Source organism: Cibotium barometz, chromosome 42, assembly GCF_041138505.1.
Source record: "Cibotium barometz isolate CiBa-2024 chromosome 42, ASM4113850v1, whole genome shotgun sequence".
Classification (NCBI taxonomy): Eukaryota; Viridiplantae; Streptophyta; class Polypodiopsida; order Cyatheales; family Cibotiaceae; genus Cibotium; species Cibotium barometz.
This window is the reverse complement of record NC_141087.1, coordinates 47566122-47584906: the sequence shown is the minus strand read 5'-3', so window position 1 is coordinate 47584906 and position 18785 is coordinate 47566122. Positions and strand designations below refer to the sequence as shown.

Here is an 18785-nt window from a genome sequence, read left to right as displayed (position 1 = left end):
AGACGACTGCGCATAGGTCTCCTCTGTCACTTGCCCACAGGCGGCTGCGCCCAACAACAGCAGTAATAGAGACTTCTCCTTTCATACGTGGGTGCCTAGTACTTCCGAAGGCCATATCCATTATTTTGCAAGGTAAGTGGATTGAGATTTAAGCAAAGGTCTTTTATGTAAATCTTATAAGGGATACTCTCTACTGCTAACACCCGTTCGGTGCCGGGTAGTCCAAGCTTCTGGAGAACCACGGTCCAAGGATGCCGAGATCGGGAGAGCCAGGCGTTAGTACGGAAGCGCCTGTTTGTGCGTAGTCCTGGAACACCAGTGGGGCGCTCTCTGCGGATTCCAATGAAGGCACATGACCGTAGAGATTAGTCTTCTTCAAGTGGATCGCTCTCCTTCGAACGTCTACTTCAAGTCTCTTGTTTGGTAACTGTATTCATCTCAGTTGTACATGGACATCATCTGGTTCATTGAACCCATGGAGCATTGTATCACTTAAATACTCCCAATAATATATCATATATTGAGGGGGGGGGGGGGGGGGGGGGGGGGGCGGGGTCGGCCCGTTCCGGCCCCAGTGCTAGTGTCCATTGATCATCATTTCAGTTTTCAGTTGTTATTGAGTTGTCCATTCATATTGTGATATTTAAGTTGTGCTATTTACGCGTGTGGGTGTCCAACGGAGTCTATTCCCGCTTGACGGGATCAGTTTCAATCAACCGCTTAAAAGGAGCATTAAATGCTATTTAAAGTTTAAACAAGTTGTGAGGGTAGCCGCCTAGAAGCTTTTAGACGTTAATAAAATCTTTCCTTTCCTTTCTTTCCTTTCTCTCTCTCAAAGAGACCCAGAGGCACGCTACATGTGGATTAGCCTACAGCTCTCAGAGGTGAGAACAGTTTACTTGGTAATATGCTACTTCCCGCCGAAGGGATCGAGATTCAACACAGGTCACATGGAGGACCAAATTGGAGGAGGAGAGGAGAGAGGGGCCCTTCCTAGTGAGTCTCCATACGCCACTCTATCCGCAGATATCCTACACTATTCGACCATGGGGGAGGTTCTCCTGATGGGGGACTTCAATGCACGCACACAGAATCGACAGTGTGAATCATTCGACTTCACAGATCCCCTCATCCTACAGGCACTAGACGATGTAGATGCAGGGACCACGAGGATGTCAAAGGACAGTGGGCCAGACAGTACAGGTTATGGGCAACACCTTCTGGACCTAGGAGCTAGACACCATCTCGTTATTTATAACAGGATGTCACAATGGCCAGAATCGGGAAGACTCACATGTTTCCCATCATCAGGAGGCAGCAGCACTGTTGACTACATATTGGGCTCGCGGGAGAGCACAGACCTGATAGACTCTTTCACTATCCCTACATGCCCCATTGGTGCGGACGATACTTATTTGGCTTTTTCTCTTCGGAGCTCTCTTGATCTGCCACCCCCGACCACTCAGGCATCTCGTACCATCTTCCACTTTACCCGGGAGCTTGCAAACGTTTATGATTCAAAAGTACATGATGGCCTCTTTCGTATGGACCCTACAGCACCCATTGATGTACTGACGGCCCAGCTTTCACATACTGCACACAGCAACTAGCCACAGCTTTCCACACCATCTCTAGACAGGGAAGCCACCTAGATCCGAGGACATGCCCCAGAATAGATGGTATGATAATGAGTGCACAGAGCTTCATCGACATCTCCAAGCCTAGATAGCGAAAGGGGAAATAACACAGCAGCAAGTCAGTAGACAGATGCGGTCTCTTACACGCCGTAAGCGACGCACATTTGCGGAGGCTCAATACTGGGACATCTACCACATGCTCGTGAGCAAAGATGCAGCCACTGCTTGGCGACGACTCAGAGAGCCACGCCCCCCCACCCCGATTACTGATCCTCAACGCTGGCACAGTTATGCAGAAGGTCTTTATGATGTTCCGCACCAGCCACTCATCCCTCGCCCCACCGAGACTCCACCGACCTCATCGGTTTTCTTTACTACCGATATGATATCTCGAGCTATACATAGATTCCAACATGGGAGAGCTGAGGATCACACCGGCTTACAAGGTGAGCAGTTCATTTATGCAGCTGACACTCTCTCCTTTTATTGCTTACCTCTTTAACAGGGCTCTGGTAGAAGGTTTCCCGGCTGAGTGGACGATGCACACTATTGTACCGATCCACAAAGCTGGGGACATGTTGGACCCCGGTAATTACAGGACTATCATGATTGGTCATACCTTGGCCAAACTCTATGGGGCTATCCTGGAGGCAGAATTGAGCACACATGCTGAGAGGGAGGGGCTTCATGCTCCTGGTCAGGCAGGTTTTCGGCGAGCCTTCTCTACTATTGATCACATTTTCACCCTGAGATGCCTGATTGACCAAACTCGGGCACGGAGACAGAGACTCTATTGCTGTTTTGTGGACTTCCGCAAAGCCTTCGACACAGTCCCGAGAGAGCGCCTCTTCCACCGCTTACAGACACTGGGCATACCCCCGACATGATGTGGGGGATTTATAGATTATATGAGCAAGTGTTTGGACGAGTTAGATTGTCACCAATTGGCCGACCATTTGGTCCATCTCCAGTTTTTGTGTCTCGTTCACTTGAGGCCACGCCAGTGTCTCATGTGAAGAAGCCAGTATTTTGCTGACATGGATGGGAGCCAGACTGGTGCCACCCGTGTGTTAGCAGGATGGTGTCGTATGGACGGGAGCCAGACTGGTGCCACCCGTGTATGACCTGGACTGTGTTCTATCCATGGGATTGTCACGCCATGGAAGAGCCAGTATGTGTGCCGTGTCTTGCCTATGGGACTGTCACTCCATAGGGAGCCTCGCGCCTGGAACTGTGTCTTATCTATGGGACTGTCACTCCATAGGAAGACCAGGATTTATGTTTTACGTCGTGCCATTTTTGTGCCCGACAGATATTTTGTACTTGTTCCATGAACGGGAAATATGTCCATGATACTATTTGCACATGCACTCATGTTCTGCATGTTTGAAACTGTTTTCGCATGACTTGTATTTTTGTGTTTGCCTGCTTGACGTGTCACTTACTGAGCGGGGACGCCTGCCAGTGTGAGTAGTGAAGTTTGCTCTGTCTTCTGACGAGTTTTGGTCCATGTGAACAGGTGGTAAGTATATTACACATGTTGGTTTAATACTTTAATCTCTAACCTTTCATTTTATAAGGTTATATGTCCACACTCACTTAAAAGTGGGCACCCACTTAGGGGCCAAGGTGGGGAGCCTCACTTATCTTTTGTGTGTGGGGGGGTGGGTGCATGGTCACCTACCCACACCACCAAAGAGCTGGCCGCCCACATGCAAACATGGGGAGCCAGCCAGCTCTAGTCGTGCAACTCCCCCTCCAAACTTTACAAAAGGGAGCCACCACTTCTATCATAGGTATCCCAGCGTCCATCACCTTGGTTTTCCTGCATCACTTCAGGCTGCGCGTGTTCACCATGTCACGACCCTGTGTTTTTCTCTGGACAGTATGCAGGTGTGCACGGGGACATGGTGGACAGTGTGAATGGCATCAGGTTGGAGTGAAAAAGGAAGCCCATGTGTGGACAACCCCAATTGTGAAGGGGGCAAAAAGATTTTAACTTAAAAGGTTTCAAAAACCTTTAAAAATCATTATAATGCCCTTCATGAAAGAAAACGTGGCCTTTATGCTATTTTGGGGCCACGTGTGTGCTTTTCTGAAGAAGAGGGGCTGGCGGGCAGATTGGAGGGGCCTATCTCTTGATGAGTGTGTGCTTTCCGCAGGAGGAGGACTACTCTTACACGCCGGTTTCCTCCTTTGCATAGAGGCGGCTGCTGGATAGAGGAGTACTTGTGGGATGGTTCTCCTTTGCAAGGACAGCAGGCTCTACAGGCTTCTGACAGGTTGCAGAAGGGAAGGCGTTAGTGGCTGTGGGACTGGCTGCAGGCGGACTGAATAGCCGCGCTGCAGGTACAGGTGTCCGCATGCCACGCTCTCGCTCTCTCTTGGCAAACGGGTGGCTGCAGGCAGCGCTGGACAGAGCAGCGCATGTTTTTCTCCACGCACAAGGGGCTGGACTATAGGCGCAGCTGAGTGTCTTCTTGTGCTTGCTTTTTGGGTGAAAACAGTGGGACTGCACATGAGCCTTAACTTTCTCTTTCCCTCCCTTGCTTGCTATGAAACGCCCAATAGCACTGGTGCTTTTTGGAGGGGGCATGTTTTTGCAGAAGGTGGACAGGGGCTGGCTTCTCTTGACATAAAGGTGGACAGGGGCTGGTTTTTCATGAACATAGACATCATGTTGATGGCGTTCAACTGATGGAACTTTCAGCTTCTCTTTGCTTTGGATTCAGGACTGTTTTGGGACAGTTTATGGGCTGTTTTTGGTTTGGCTGCAAATTCAGCTATGTGCTTGGGTTTTTGGCTGCAAGTACTGGTCAATTGGTTATGTTTCTTGGCATGGGAGTGATGCAAGCTCGCATGGCTGCGTGCTCATGGAGCAGATTGTTTTCTTCCTGCTAGAAAGGAACAGAGGGACCTACAGTTATGGGCATCTCTATATTGCCAGATGTTTCATGAGGGAACAGGTAACTAGATGTATGTTGTTGTTAGCACTGTTGTTGAATGGTGCCATGAATGGTTCTGTATGGAAACAAGACAGAAGTTTCAAAGGGCAACAGGCCTAAGGGTTTCATGTGGAAACAGGCCGTAGGTTTCTCGAGGAAACATGTTTTTGGGTTTCTCCAGGAGATAGGTCACATGCAGGCAGAGGGTACAGGAGTGGACACATGCTAGGTACAACCTTGCTACTGATTGGACAGGGGACAGGGGATCCATGACAGAGATTGATAGTATCCTTGGAAGGTAGAGAGGGTTGGTACAGGTGTGTCAACTGTATGGTATGCTGTGCTGTGATACGAGTTCTCTTTTGAGAGACAGTTTGGGAGTTTGAGTTGTGATGCAGAAGCACTGGATGTGTCAGGGTGTGATGCTGTTCATAGTGTGAGAGGCTATGAATGGTTGTGGCAGCCTTGATCATGGGAGAAAGCTTCTGTATGCAAACTCAATGTGAGAGAGTCTTTCGATGTGAACAATGGCTGGATTTGTTTGTGGATGCCGTGTGGACAAGAAGCCATGATGCACGTTCTTTGCAGGCTTCAGGAGTTCTACTATGACGGCTGAGTTCCCAGCCTTATTGTAATCAAAGCTCTTATAATCAATTAAAGAAATACCGCAAGGGGCGCCACTACGTTTTGGGGCCAATCGGAGTCCGTGTACTGTTTGCAGGAGCACTCTAGCTCCCCTTGTTTGTTTTCCTTTTCTAGGTCCTCAATGGCGTTGAAGTGTTTTATGTGCGAGTGTTTGTTTCACCGCCCGTCAGGCCGGTTTCAAGGTTCCGTTGCCGGGACAATCGCCAACTTTCCTAAGGGGGCGAGCTCGTGGTTGTCTCATGAGAGTCACATCAAAAGCTTCAACATGAGGAAAATGAAAAGGAAGTGCAGCAGACAGTGCAGGATTGTGTGTCTTTGCCTATATGAGGTGAAGAGCAAGAGCTGAAGATGAAGTTCAGGAGAAAAGACACCAAGGACAAGAAGTAGTCGGCCAAGAACAAGAAGCAGTTGAAGTGTTATGGTGCAAAACATTCGACAGTTTGTCACCAGTCGTATCTTCATAGAGGCTTCATGGGTTCGGAAGACAGTTTCTTTCTATGTTTAGCAGTGGTGATCTACTATGCTTCATCGAGGACTTGTGCTTACCACTTGGGTGGAGTGCAAGCAGGTTTTGGGTGCCTAAGGATGTATCAGATGAGGCTCAGACGGAAGCGGAGGAACTTGACGAGGTTCTTATTCCCGAGCAGATACTGGCACATAAGGAAAGAATCATGGGTACCAAAAATAAAAGAAAGGAACAAGAGCTGAAATGCCAAAGCTGATCCCAACACAAAGAGCGTCAAGCTCTCACATCACCCTAAAATATCCCACATAGGGCGCTGCATTATGGTACCCAATGTAGTAAAGTTGAGCGACGAGAGAAAGTCCTGTGGTGGTGGGAAATGATAGCTCTCATCCTCTTGTGGTGACGCGAGCGCGGGCGGGGGCCATGGGGTCATGGGCGTTGGGCTCTGCATGGCTTGATGGCTCTATCTAGTGTCACTCCTCTTTGTCGAGCTCGTGCATCAGCCTAGAGGTCGAGTGTAGTGGATCTGCTCTCAGAGCTTTACTCTGGAAGAAGTCAGTGACAGCTCTCTCTATGCTAGTCCTCGAGCGGGTGCAGCTAGTCTAGGCCACAATAAGGACTCCCTATGTCTACAGAGCTCTAGAAGAAGGAGCCTCATGCATCTCTAGTCCAAGAAATCCATGATCCTAAAATGTGGTCCAAATCCATCTCGGAAGAGACCCCCCCTGATCTCATAGTGTACCGGGTAGCACCGGCATGTGTAGTGGGCCCTTGTTTCAACCTCTGTATGACAAAGTTGGCATATCCTGTCCTCTAGTGCAACTACCCCTAGCCCATATCTAGCTATCTCCACTCTCAACCGATGGGATAGAGTGCAGATCCACCAATCGCACATCACACCCCAAATGACAGATGTGTGTCCATGTAGCACGGGCGTATGATGAAACCATCCTCTGTCAAGCAAAGAAGATGATCTCTATAGAAGGCCATCTTCGTCCCCAAGGGCTGAATGGGTGAATGTCAGGTCCTCTGAGTATCCAGTCTCACAATGTCCTTCCTACTAACCCTGTTCAACTCTATGCGGCTGAGAACAAAGAAGGGAGCCTCTATGCAATACTGAAACGGGAGGAGTGCCCCCATCTGCTTGCCATGTATACCGAACCAAGTGCTCACCTGTGCATACCAACACTACGCATCTCCGTCTAGTGCCATCTGTCTCGAGGCCTCTAGGGCGAGCTTCCATAATCTATGCCAGTCCGTCACTGCATGGAATAGAGCCTCTATCACGATCGGTGCAGCCCCCATCTCCGCTCACACAATCTCGTGGCACTAAAGGCTTACTCCTAATCATGTGCAAGATCAACATCACTAGGGGCCTCTCCGTCGTCTTCCACCCATCATATACCTCTTCCGTAACTATCTCGATTGGCTCCCCCCTCCATCTCCTCTTGTGGTACAAACTGGGACCCAAATGGGAGCTCCATACAATAGTGCAAGTGTGACTAGTGTGTCAAATAGCCAAAGCTTCGTCGTCCGAAATTGTATCTATGAGCACTGCCTCTCGAGTGAGCCCAAGGCTGCATAGCCACGCATCAATCTGGTTTCGACTGCGTTCTACATAGAGAAATATGGTCAGCAAAAGTGATCCCAAGATATACATAAGAGGTCACATACTCCACAGGCTCCCCACTATATGTAAACTATGGTGCATATCTGCCTATCCACTACGTGGAGGTATTAAAGATCATAACCTTGGTCTTCCCAAGGTTCACAGTGAGGTCCCGGTCCTCGCAAAAGGCCCGTTGTCATGGCCCTGTGAAAATGGAGCAGTACAAGTGTGGGCATGGTGGTTGCAGAGTCAGAATATTTTATGATTCACATGGGGGGTGCCCGGACAGAGTTTAAGATGTGTGGACATCCCTAGGTGTGTAGGGGGGAACTAGAAACATTAAACTTTAATGTTTATTAAAGTTTGCCCCTAGGCCTTAGTGGCCCTAGGGAACTTATTAAAGTTTGGGGCCCTAGGGATTATTTTGGGGAAGAGGGCCACTTTTGGAGTAAGTGTATCTCTCTCTTCTCTCTCTCTCTCTAGCTTTTGGAAAAGAGGGAATCGTGGAGTTCTTCAAGCGCATGTTCTCAAGCGTGGAAAAGCACAAGGAAGGAGGCGGTTGCTGTTTTCTGTGTGTACTGCTGCTGTTTTCTTTTGCATAATCAGCTGTACTTCCCACGTGTGCAGTCCGTACAGTGCAAGTACAGGCGGCTGCTGAAATCTGCTGCAAGCGCTGTGTTCTCTCTGCTGGATTCTCTGCGCACAGGCCCTGTACATGCTGTACCAGCAAGTACACAGCCAGTACCATACTGTACGACTGCCGTACAGTGTACGGACAGTCAGGTACAGCAAGTACAACTGCTGCAGGCGGTGTAAACAGGTGCTGGACAGAACTGTGTACTCAGATTCAGGCAGGTACAAGAGTGGACAGCAGGCTGATTGTACAAGTACAACTCCTGGCACGTATCCCGAGGTGGTACAGACGGGTACAGTGCTGATTTTCAGATCTGTATTTTCAAGGACAGCATAAGAGTGAACATCAGGAGGAGGGTACAGGCAAGTACAAGCACATGTGTGAATCAGGGTTGTGGATACAAGTGCCTGCAAGTACACATTGGTGCTGTTGCTTCCTCCAGTGCTGTTTCACGAGCTGAACTTGGTAAGCCTTGTTTCTGTTCATCTATCTCTCTTTCTACTGCTTGATGTCTGTTGCAGATATGAGTTATCTGGCCCTTTGTGAGAGGAGGGGTATGGCAGATTGACAAGGGTTGAGACAGAGTTTGGACAGCACATGTATGTTTGAGCTGAGATGATGTATCACGCACTTGAGTTATGCCAGATGTATGCCCATGGCTGGCCTGCTTAGTGATCTTGGCTGATCAGAGGGAGGCACAGTGTGTTATTGTGGAACACAGATCTGTGTGCATAGATCCTCTGTGCTAAGAAGGATTTGTGGGCCGTCAGATTGGACTTACAGGTGTAAACTCTTGGCTGATCTTTGTGTTGTACTCAGCCATTCATATTATTATAATTGAATAAAGAAATACCGCAAGGGGCGCCAAGCTTTGGGGCCAACAGGTGTCGCTGTGTTTTCAGATTTGGGCACTCTAGCTCCAATCTGTTTTGTTTTATCATCTAGACTACAAGTGGACGGGTGATTGCTAACCTACCGCACTCTGGTTTTCTATCAGAGGCCGGTTTCAAGGTTCCGTCCCTGGGACCAATCATTAACTTTCTGAAGGGGGTGAGCTCGTGGTTGCTTCGAAGAAAGCCATCGCTGAAAATTCAGCAAACATGTCTGATACAGAGGAAGAGTACTTCTATCATGAAGAAGAAGAGCAAGACACTTCTCCTGAGAGAGATGTATCTGAGGATATTTTTGCAGGAGAACAGGCTGCAGATGTTGAGCCTTATGGCAGCCAGAAGATGTGCATGGTAAAGAGGATGATGATGCTCGGTTCAAAAATCGCTTGGCTAGTGTTATGGATACTTTTATGCAGCTCACACAGAGTGAGAGATTTGCTGAATTTATGAGATCTCGCACAGAGCCCCGCACAGAGCCCAAGAAAAAGAAGAAGAAGGTTCGTTCAAAGAATCTTCCTCAAGGTCATAGTGGTACCACTCCACAGGATCCATCTCCTGCACAGTTTCCAAACATGCAGCATGCTTTTGGTGCTAACCCACAAAGTTCCTTCTATGGACAGCCACCTATTCCTCAGCAGAACATGCATCCAGGTTATTTTGGTGGTGGTTCGGTGTTCCAATCCATGACTGGGGGTTACCCTCAGGGAGGCATGGGTATGTATGGGCCTTTTGGAGCCAATTTTCAGCCTGGCATGCAAGGGAATATGTATGGTGGTATGCAGTCCGGTATGCAAGGAAATATGTTTGGAGGCATGCAACCTGGGATGCAAGGCAATATGTTTGGTGGCATGCAGCCAGGTATGCATAACGGAATGTTTGGAAACATGGCTGGGATGTATGGTATGCCTGGTGTGGGAGTGGGAAATGTTGACCCAATGATGGGTATGAATGTTGGGGGCAGCAATCTTACGAAACCACTTCCACACTTTCAGTGGGGCCAAGGATAAATTGAAGGCACTTACCTTTTTACAGCAGTTTGATGCTGCTTTTTCTGGTGGGAATTACACAGAGTCCTCTAAGGTGAGGAAAGCTGCCACTTTTCTCAAGGGCAATGCTTTGCAGTGGTGGTCTACTCTTCTTTTGCAGGGCATAGCACCCACTACATGGGTCCAATTCAAACAGGTTTTCTCTTCCGTATGGCTCACATCTACATTTGAGGTGGATGTTATGACCGCATGGCACAAGCTAGATGCTTCAAAGTGTGATAGTTTGGAGGATTATAACAAGAAGTTTTGGGAAGCTCTACTCCCAGTGACTTCTTATCGTGCCGTGCCATTATCTGAGCAGGTTGAGAAATATTGTTGTGGGCTACCCAAAGAGGTACGAGATTATTGTATAAAGACAAGAGTAACGAACATGTCACAGATGATTGAGAATGCTATGACAGCTAATGCGTTACTCACAGGTGGTTCATCTGGGTTTAAAGGCAGTAAGAAATTGAGCAAGAAAGCTGAAAAATTTGGGTATGCTTCTCGTGATGCTAAAGGGTCTTCAGAGACAAAGTATAAGAAGTTGCCAATGCCCAAGAGGACTTATGAGGAAAGACAGGCTTTGAGAGATGCTCAAAAGTGTTTTTACTGTACTGAAGAGGGGCATATGTCATTCAATTGTCCCAAAAGAAAGTCCCAAAAGGACCCTGACAATAAAGGAGAGCCCAAGCCAAAGAAACCAAAGCCTTCTGCAGGCTTAGTTCCTGATCTTGTGGGGGAGCAGCTAGGTGGTGAAGCTACAGAGTTGTGCAGGGCATGGGGCAAAGTGAGAGATCAGTATGCTTTGATCTTCTTTGATACAGGTGCTAGAGCCAACTTCATTTCACCAGATTTGGCTGGCCGATTGGGGATTCGCGCAGAGGAGATGGGGCCGTTACATGAGGCAAATATGGCTTGTCCAGGGTATGCAGAACCCGTTACTCCTATTATTGGGAAGCTTCGGCTTCATTTGCAGGGTTATGTGGACAGCGAAGAGTTCTTCATCATGCCTTTGGATGGCTGTGATGTTTTGTTGGGGATGCCATGGTGCCACAGGGTACATGCGGTGGTGGATACTTACAATAGGACAATCACTCTGACTCATAGAGGGAAAGAGCATGTATTGGATGTAAAACTCAAAGGGGAATCTGTTCCTATTGTATCCGCTTCGGCGATTTCATCAGTAATGAAAAAGCATCTTTCCGCGTACTTGATTTATGTAAAGGATGCACAGGATGATGAGTCTAAGTCTAATTTGTCTATGTTAGATAAGGACAGGACTGATTTCTTAAGTGGGTTTCAAGACTGTTTTTCCGAGTCATTGCCAGGAGAATTACCTCCTGAGAGGCCAGAAGATCATGCCATAGATCTGATTCCTGGTAGTACTCCACCGAATAGACCGCCGTATCGTGTTAGTGCAGCCCAACAAGAAGAGATTATAAGTCAGGTGCAGGAGCTTTTGAATAAGGGGTTGATACAGCCTAGCTCATCACCCTTTTGCTCACCTGTGCTCTTAGTGCAGAAAAAGGATGGTTCTTGGCGCATGTGTATTGATTACAGGGCGCTGAACAAGAATACCATCAAGAATCGATTTCCCATACCGAGGATCGATGACATCTTGGACCGCTTACAGGGCTCAACAGTTTTTAGTCGTATTGACTTGAAAAGTGGGTATCATCAGATACGCATTAGACCCGAGGATGTGCATAAGACAACATTCCGAACCACGTTCGGGTTGTATGAGTTCTTGGTTATGCCCTTTGGTTTGACGAATGCGCCTGCCACATTTAACAGAATGATGGACAGGATTTTCAGGCCTCATAGAGAGTTTGTGGGCACATTTTTTGATGATATGATTGTGCATTCACGAACTGAGGAAGAGCATAGAAGGCATTTGGCCATTGTGTTTGCAGAACTCAGAAACCATAGATTGGTGGTTAATGGCAAGAAGAGTGAATTCTTTTTGCAGGAGATACATTTCTTGGGGCATATTGTGTCTGGTCATGGAGTCCGTATGGATCCAGCCAAGGTAGAAGCAATACTTAATTGGCCAACTTTGAGGACCGTGCATGATGTACACAGTTTTCTAGGATTGTGTTCCTATTACAGACCGTACTTACGGCACTTTGCTGAAATTGCTTCGCCTCTTCATGCTTTGACGAAGAAAGCAACTCCGTTTAGATGGGCTGATCGAGAAATTACAGCATTCAAAAAGCTCAAAGAAAAGCTTACTTCGGACCCAGTATTGGTGTTACCGGACCTCCGAAAGGCTTTTGTTGTCCAGTGTGATGCATGTGGAAGTAGCATTGGTGCAGTTCTCATGCAAGAGGGACATGTGATAGCCTATGAGAGTAGAGTTTTGCAAGATGTTGAGAAGCATTTACAGGTGTATGAGAAAGAGATGTTGGCTGTAATTCACGCTCTTTCTACTTGGAAACACTACTTGCTTGGGGCTGATTTCACTATACAGACAGATCATCAGACCTTGCGTTATTTCCTCACGCAGACTAAGCTTTCAGAGAAGCATATGCGTTGGGCAAACTTTTTGTCAATGTTTCACTTCCAGATTGTGCACATGGAAGGCAAAAAGAATGTAGTGGCAGATGCTTTGTCACGCAAGCCACAGGTCTCTGCAGTTTCACTTGCTTATCATCATGAGCTTGATGAAATGAAAGAGCAGTATGCCCATGATGAGGACTTTGAAAGGTTGTATGATCAGATGTCTGAGGGTCAGCGGCATGAGCGCTATATTCTCAGAGATGGGTTTTTATTGATGCATGGCAAACTGTGTATTACCAGGCCATTGCGACTCAAGGTTATAATTGAAAGTCATGCTCCACCGTATGCAGGTCATAGAGGTATTGACGCCACGGTCAAAGCAGTGGAGACTTTCTTTTATTGGCCAACCTTGAGAAGAGATGTTGATGCCTTTGTGAGGCAATGCATCGTATGTCAGAAGGTAAAGTTTGACCGTCAGAAGACACCTGGGTTATTACAGCCTTTACCTATTCCAGATAGACCTTGGGAGAGCATTGCCATGGATTTTGTATTTGATCTTCCACGGACACAAACGGGAAATGATGGCATCTGGACTATCATATGCAGGTTCAGTAAGCAGGCACATTTCATTCCCGTGAGGAAGACAATTAAAGTGGATCATATGGTGAAGTTGTTCATGGCGAACATCTTCAAGTATCATGGCTTGCCTACGTCTATCATTAGTGACCGTGATCCACGGATGACGAGTTTGTTTTGGAGAGGGTTGTTTGACAACATGGGTACAACTCTCAAGTTTTCATCGTCATTTCATCCACAGACAAATGGTCAGTCAGAAGAGGCTAACTCTACAGAGTTGGATCTTCTCAAGTGTTATGTGTCAGAGCACAAGCAACAATGGGAAAAGTATCTTCCTTTGGTGGAGTTTGCATATAACAACACTGTACATAGCTCGACAGGCAAGGCGCCTTTTGAGATTGTGGAAGGAGGGAAGAAGGTTCCACCCATTTTGCATACAAAGGATAAGATCTTTGAGGCTGATCAGTATGTGGAGAGTTTGGATGAAACTTATCGGAGAGTTAAGTTGGCCCTCCAGAAAACTCAGCAGAAGCAAAAGAAAGCCGCAGACCGTCACAGACGTGATTTACAGTTTGCATTGGGTGATTGGGTTCTTTTGCGCTTTGAAAAGGCTAGACTCAAGAAGATGAAGGGTAAAGAGCGCTTATTCCCTAAGTTGAGCATGCGATATTATGGGCCTTTTCAGGTTTTGGAAAAGATTGGTGAGGTAACCTATCGTTTGAAGTTACCAGATCACTGGAGGATTCACAATGCTTTTCACGTGAGTCTTCTTAGACCTTTCCGTGGGGATGTGCCTGAGGATGTATCAGATGAGGCTCAGCCGGAAGTTGAGGAACTTGATGAGGTTCTGATTCCAAAGCAGATAGTGGCACATAAAGAAAGGAAGATACGAGGCAAAGTTTCCCGTCGCTATCTTGTGAAGTTCAAGAACTATTCACCGATGGATGCGAAGTGGATGGAGGAAGGTGACTTAACAGATTCACCTCAGGTTTTGCAGCTTTATCTCGATGCCTTTGAGTTAGAGCCGACTCTTATTGTGGCTCATTCAGGTTCAGCAGAGCATGGGTCTGGAGCATTACCTGATGCTCAAGAGGGGGGTAGCACCTCCACTCCCTTGATACAGACAGGCTCAGATGACATCTAGAGGTCGCTTGGTGCAGTTTTTATCTCACCCGAAGGTACTGAGGCTGACAGTACATCTATTTATGGGACTTCTATGATATATGTGTACTAGTCACATGAGATTTTTGTGCATATGTATGGTTCACAGTGGTATACAACTTGGACTATTACTATGCCATTGGTTTGCAGTGAATATTGATACATGTATATGGCTTAGAGAGATTGGGACGTTGATCTTGCTATATTGTATATTTCACTTTGGATATTTTGATGCATCACCAGAATGCAATCGAGGACGCTTGCCATTTTTCAAGAGGGGGGTATGTCATGGCGCTGTGAAAATGGAGCAGTACAAGTGTGGGCATAGTGGTTGCAGAGTCAGAATATTTTATGATTCACATGGGGGGTGCCCGGACAGAGTTTAAGATGTGTGGACATCCCTAGGTGTGAAGGGGGGAACTAGAAACATTAAACTTTAATGTTTATTAAAGTTTGCCCCTAGGCCTTAGTGGCCCTAGGGAACTTATTAAAGTTTGGGACCCTAGGGATTATTTTGGGGAAGAGGGCCACTTTTGGAGTAAGTGTATCTCTCTCTTCTCTCTCTCTCTCTAGCTTTTGGAAAAGAGGGAATCGTGGAGTTCTTCAAGCGCATGTTCTCAAGCGTGGAAAAGCACAAGGAAGGAGGCGGCTGCTGTTTTCTGTGTGTACTGCTGCTGTTTTCTTCTGCATAATCAGCTGTACTTCCCACGTGTGCAGTCCGTACAGTGCAAGTACAGGTGGCTGCTGAAATCTGCTGCAAGCGCTGTGTTCTCTCTGCTGGATTCTCTGCGCACAGGCCCTGTACAGGCTGTACCAGCAAGTACACAGCCAATACCATACTGTACGACTGCTGTACAGTGTACGGACAGTCAGGTACAGCAAGTACAACTGCTGCAGGCGGCGTAAACAGGTGCTGGACAGAACTGTGTACTCAGATTCAGGCAGGTATAAGAGTGGACAGCAGGCTGATTGTACAAGTACAACTCCTGGCACGTATCCCGAGGTGGTACAGACGGGTACAGTGCTGATTTTCAGATCTGTATTTTCAAGGACAGCATAAGAGTGAACATCAGGAGGAGGGTACAGGCAAGTACAAGCACATGTGTGAATCAGGGTTGTGGATACAAGTGCCTGCAAGTACAGATTGGTGCTGTTGCTTCCTCCAGTGCTGTTTCACGAGCTGAACTTGGTAAGCCTTGTTTCTGTTCATCTATCTCTCTTTCTACTGCTTGATGTCTGTTGCAGATATGAGTTATCTGGCCCCTTGTGAGAGGAGGGGTATGGCAGATTGACAAGGGTTGAGACAGAGTTTGGACAGCACATGTATGTTTGAGCTGAGATGATGTATCACGCACTTGAGTTATGCCAGATGTATGCCCATGGCTGGCCTGCTTAGTGATCTTGGCTGATCAGAGGGAGGCACAGTGTGTTATTGTGGAACACAGATCTGTGTGCATAGATCCTCTGTGCTGAGAAGGATTTGTGGGCCGTCAGATTGGACTTACAGGTGTAAACTCTTGGCTGATCTTTGTGTTGTACTCAGCCATTCATATTATTATAATTGAATAAAGAAATACCGCAAGGGGCGCCAAGCTTTGGGGCCAACAGGTGTCGCTGTGTTTTCATATTTGGGCACTCTAGCTCCAATCTGTTTTGTTTTATCATCTAGACTACAAGTGGACGGGTGATTGCTAATCTACCGCACTCTGGTTTTCTATCAGAGGCCGGTTTCACCCGTAATGCATCCAAATGCCTCTGTAGCCCCTCCGGTGAGTCATAGATAAGGACAAACTCATTTGCATAGAATAGGATAGGTATCAAGACTCTTGCCAATCGTGCTGCTGGTCCTCCCTGTTTGTCTATGTAGTCAAATATCTCATCAATGTATAGCCCAAATAGAATAGGAGACAGGGGGCAGCCCTGTTTCACCCCAAAAGTGCTGTGTATGACCTCTGAGTCACCCCTTGGGGCCCACACTCGGCCAATGACAGACTCGTAAAGTGTGAGGATCCCTCAAAGCATATATGCTGCTACTCCCATATCCTAAAGTCTCCTCATCAACCCGGCCTGTGGGACAGTGTCAAAAGCCTTGCGGAAATCCACAGAGAGAGAGAGAGAGAGAGAGAGAGAGAGAGAGAGAGAGAGAGATTAAACGTCTTCAAAATACCATGAGGTCTATGAGACATAAGGGAACATCAGTTTCCAGCATTTACATACAAGACCTGGGCCTACATCTGTGTTTTCTATTTGCTTCACTTTCTTTCAATTACAAAGATTGTGTTACAAAATAACTCGTAAACAGACAACGAGAGAGAGAGAGAGCATATTGCATGACTCAATGATGATTAGATTCATATTAGCCTTAGGGTTCATCTACCTCATAGACTCACATTTAATGCATACTTATCCACCCTATATAAGAGTGACTTCACACACACACATGAGGCTCCAAATTCCAACAGGTCAGGCATCCCAACACAATGAGAAAGCATGCTGTGGATTCATATCCCAACATCACTAAGACGAAAAATAAAGTTCTGGATGAAGCTAAAACAGTACTCTCATCTTAGAGCCTTAATGAGCACAGGGATAGCGGGCTGAGACTGAAACTCAGCCTTGGCCCGTTTGGGACAGCACTTACTGCAGCCACAAAATCAGGGCCAGCTTGTCTCAAAAAGGAAGAATACAGCCACTGACTCAGCCTTGCTGCAGTACAGTGTGGCAAGTCAACTGGATGGACCTTTCCTGATAAAAGCAGATCAGGAGACTCAGGTGGGTCAGGCATCCTGGATGTGCCCAATACATTGAGGAGGCATGTTTGTGGATTCAAGTTTCACATCGTAATGTCATTTTCAAACTTTATATCACCAAGACAGGATAAAATTCTGGATGTAGCTACAAATGTACTCTCTTAATGTGCACAGGGATTGCAGACTGAGACTGAAACTCAGCCTTGGCCTTTTTGGGACAGCACTTCTTGCAGCCACAAAATCAGGGCCAATTCATTTCAAAAACAAGAACACAGGAGCTGATTTCCCCTCACTGAGGCCCACACCATGGCAAGTCAAATGGATGGACCTTCCCAATAAGAGCAGATCAAGAGATGCATGTGGGTCAGGCATCCTCCATGTGCCCAACACATTAAGGAGGCATATTCACAAAGTTTCCTCAAAGGTGGCTACTGGGATTCAGAGAGAGGGATGGAGATAAAGCTTGTGAAAGAGACTGTGTTCCATCTCCACATTGATGCAATGGATTCCTTTATAGACAGCCATCTAGCCAGCCGTGTCAGCCTATTGATAGGCCAGCAAAGTGGCTGTCTTGCAAGCATTCTTGGTCCGCTGCCCAAATTTGTCCATATAATTGTTCACTCCCAGGTTAATTGCTATGCCTCCCGAGTATGGCTTACAGATGCAAAATCACCTTGCGGAATTACTCCCAACAACCTTTCCTTGAATACAGTTTTAATGCATTAATGCCACAGGATGTGCGTTCATTATGACGTCGTCTTGTCATATCATCGACCATCCAGTAAGGGCAACCATTGTGGTGATGGAACCTTGTTGTCATTTTCTTATCAAAGGCAAACAAAGAAATAAAGGAATAAACAGACAAGCAAAGAGGGATTACTAGATAGATCTTGCTGCCGGAGTGGCAGGACCGAAGGAGCTCTCGTGCCGTCTGGAGAGCACGGTCGAGAGATTGAAAGCATCCAAGGGCTTGCTCGGGGAGGGTACCCTTGAATTCCTTGACCTCTTCGAAGAGGGGAGCCAGCAGCTTGACTCGGCGGGTGAGATTGGCGCACTCGGTCTTGAAGATCTTGCGGTACTCTCCGAGGGAGGAGATCTCGTTGACACACTCCACAAGGCACTGTACGAGGTCACGGAAATCCTCTTCCAGGTGCTCGGGCCTGACGGCCCCGCTTGGGGGGTGGGGAAGATCGAAAGGGTCACCGTTCTTCACCTCCAAAGGGGGCAGATCCATCACAGGGCTCTTGTTCATCATCTGCTGCTGCTATGCTTTCTTCTTTTTTCAAGAATCAAAATGGTGCAAAAGGCGCGCTGCAATGCAAGGTCTGAGGGACTGTCCTATGAAGTGGGATTTCGGAGTCCTTACGGCAACAGATCACCATCCACTCCAGCGAGACAGCACTAGTGACTAGCAGCAGGGTTGCATACAAGCGATTTGGTCAATGGCTTTTGTCAGAGAAGGAGAGGGAGTCACGACGACGCAGGCGGTGTGGCGAGAAGCCGGTCACCTGCCATGAAAATACCCCACAACAAATACAAAAAAACCCTTCCTAAATTCTTACTAATTTTTCAAGGCCGGCTTTGGGGGGAAATTTTTTGAGTTCGTCAATGCAAGCTTTAGAAATGTCCATTTATTTTTATTTTTTTAAAAGAGGCACATAGTCCATAGGGTAGAGAAGCTATCCTACATTTTTCTATTGGACTAGAACTATTCTCCACTCGTATAAAAACCACCCTTTACCCAGTGGGGTTTTTGGCAAATCAAAGAATGAGAACACATTAGTTAAAATTCTTTAAAATTAGAAATTTCTGCTCGTCGCGGCGACAACTGTACCAATATTGGGATAGGAGGTGAGTGCTTCACGGCACACCCACCCTAGACCTCTCGCCCAATCTTGTTCTAATAAGTAGCCACAGATGCTCTACTTACACCCGCCTTCTTCAA

General features: G+C 47.1%; 1 protein-coding gene across 1 annotated transcript in view; it reads right to left on the bottom strand.

Moving 5' to 3' along the window:
- Positions 1 to 18398, bottom strand: part of LOC147614558 (U-box domain-containing protein 13-like) — a 56913-nt gene extending 38515 nt beyond the window's left edge. Inside the window, exon 1 of the mRNA XM_086781109.1 lies at positions 17721 to 18398. Within this exon, the coding sequence (XP_086637235.1) occupies positions 17721 to 18095 (375 nt within the window). The 5' untranslated portion in view covers positions 18096 to 18398. The remainder of the gene's footprint in view (positions 1 to 17720) is intronic.
- Between the last annotated feature and the right edge of the window lie 387 nt (positions 18399 to 18785).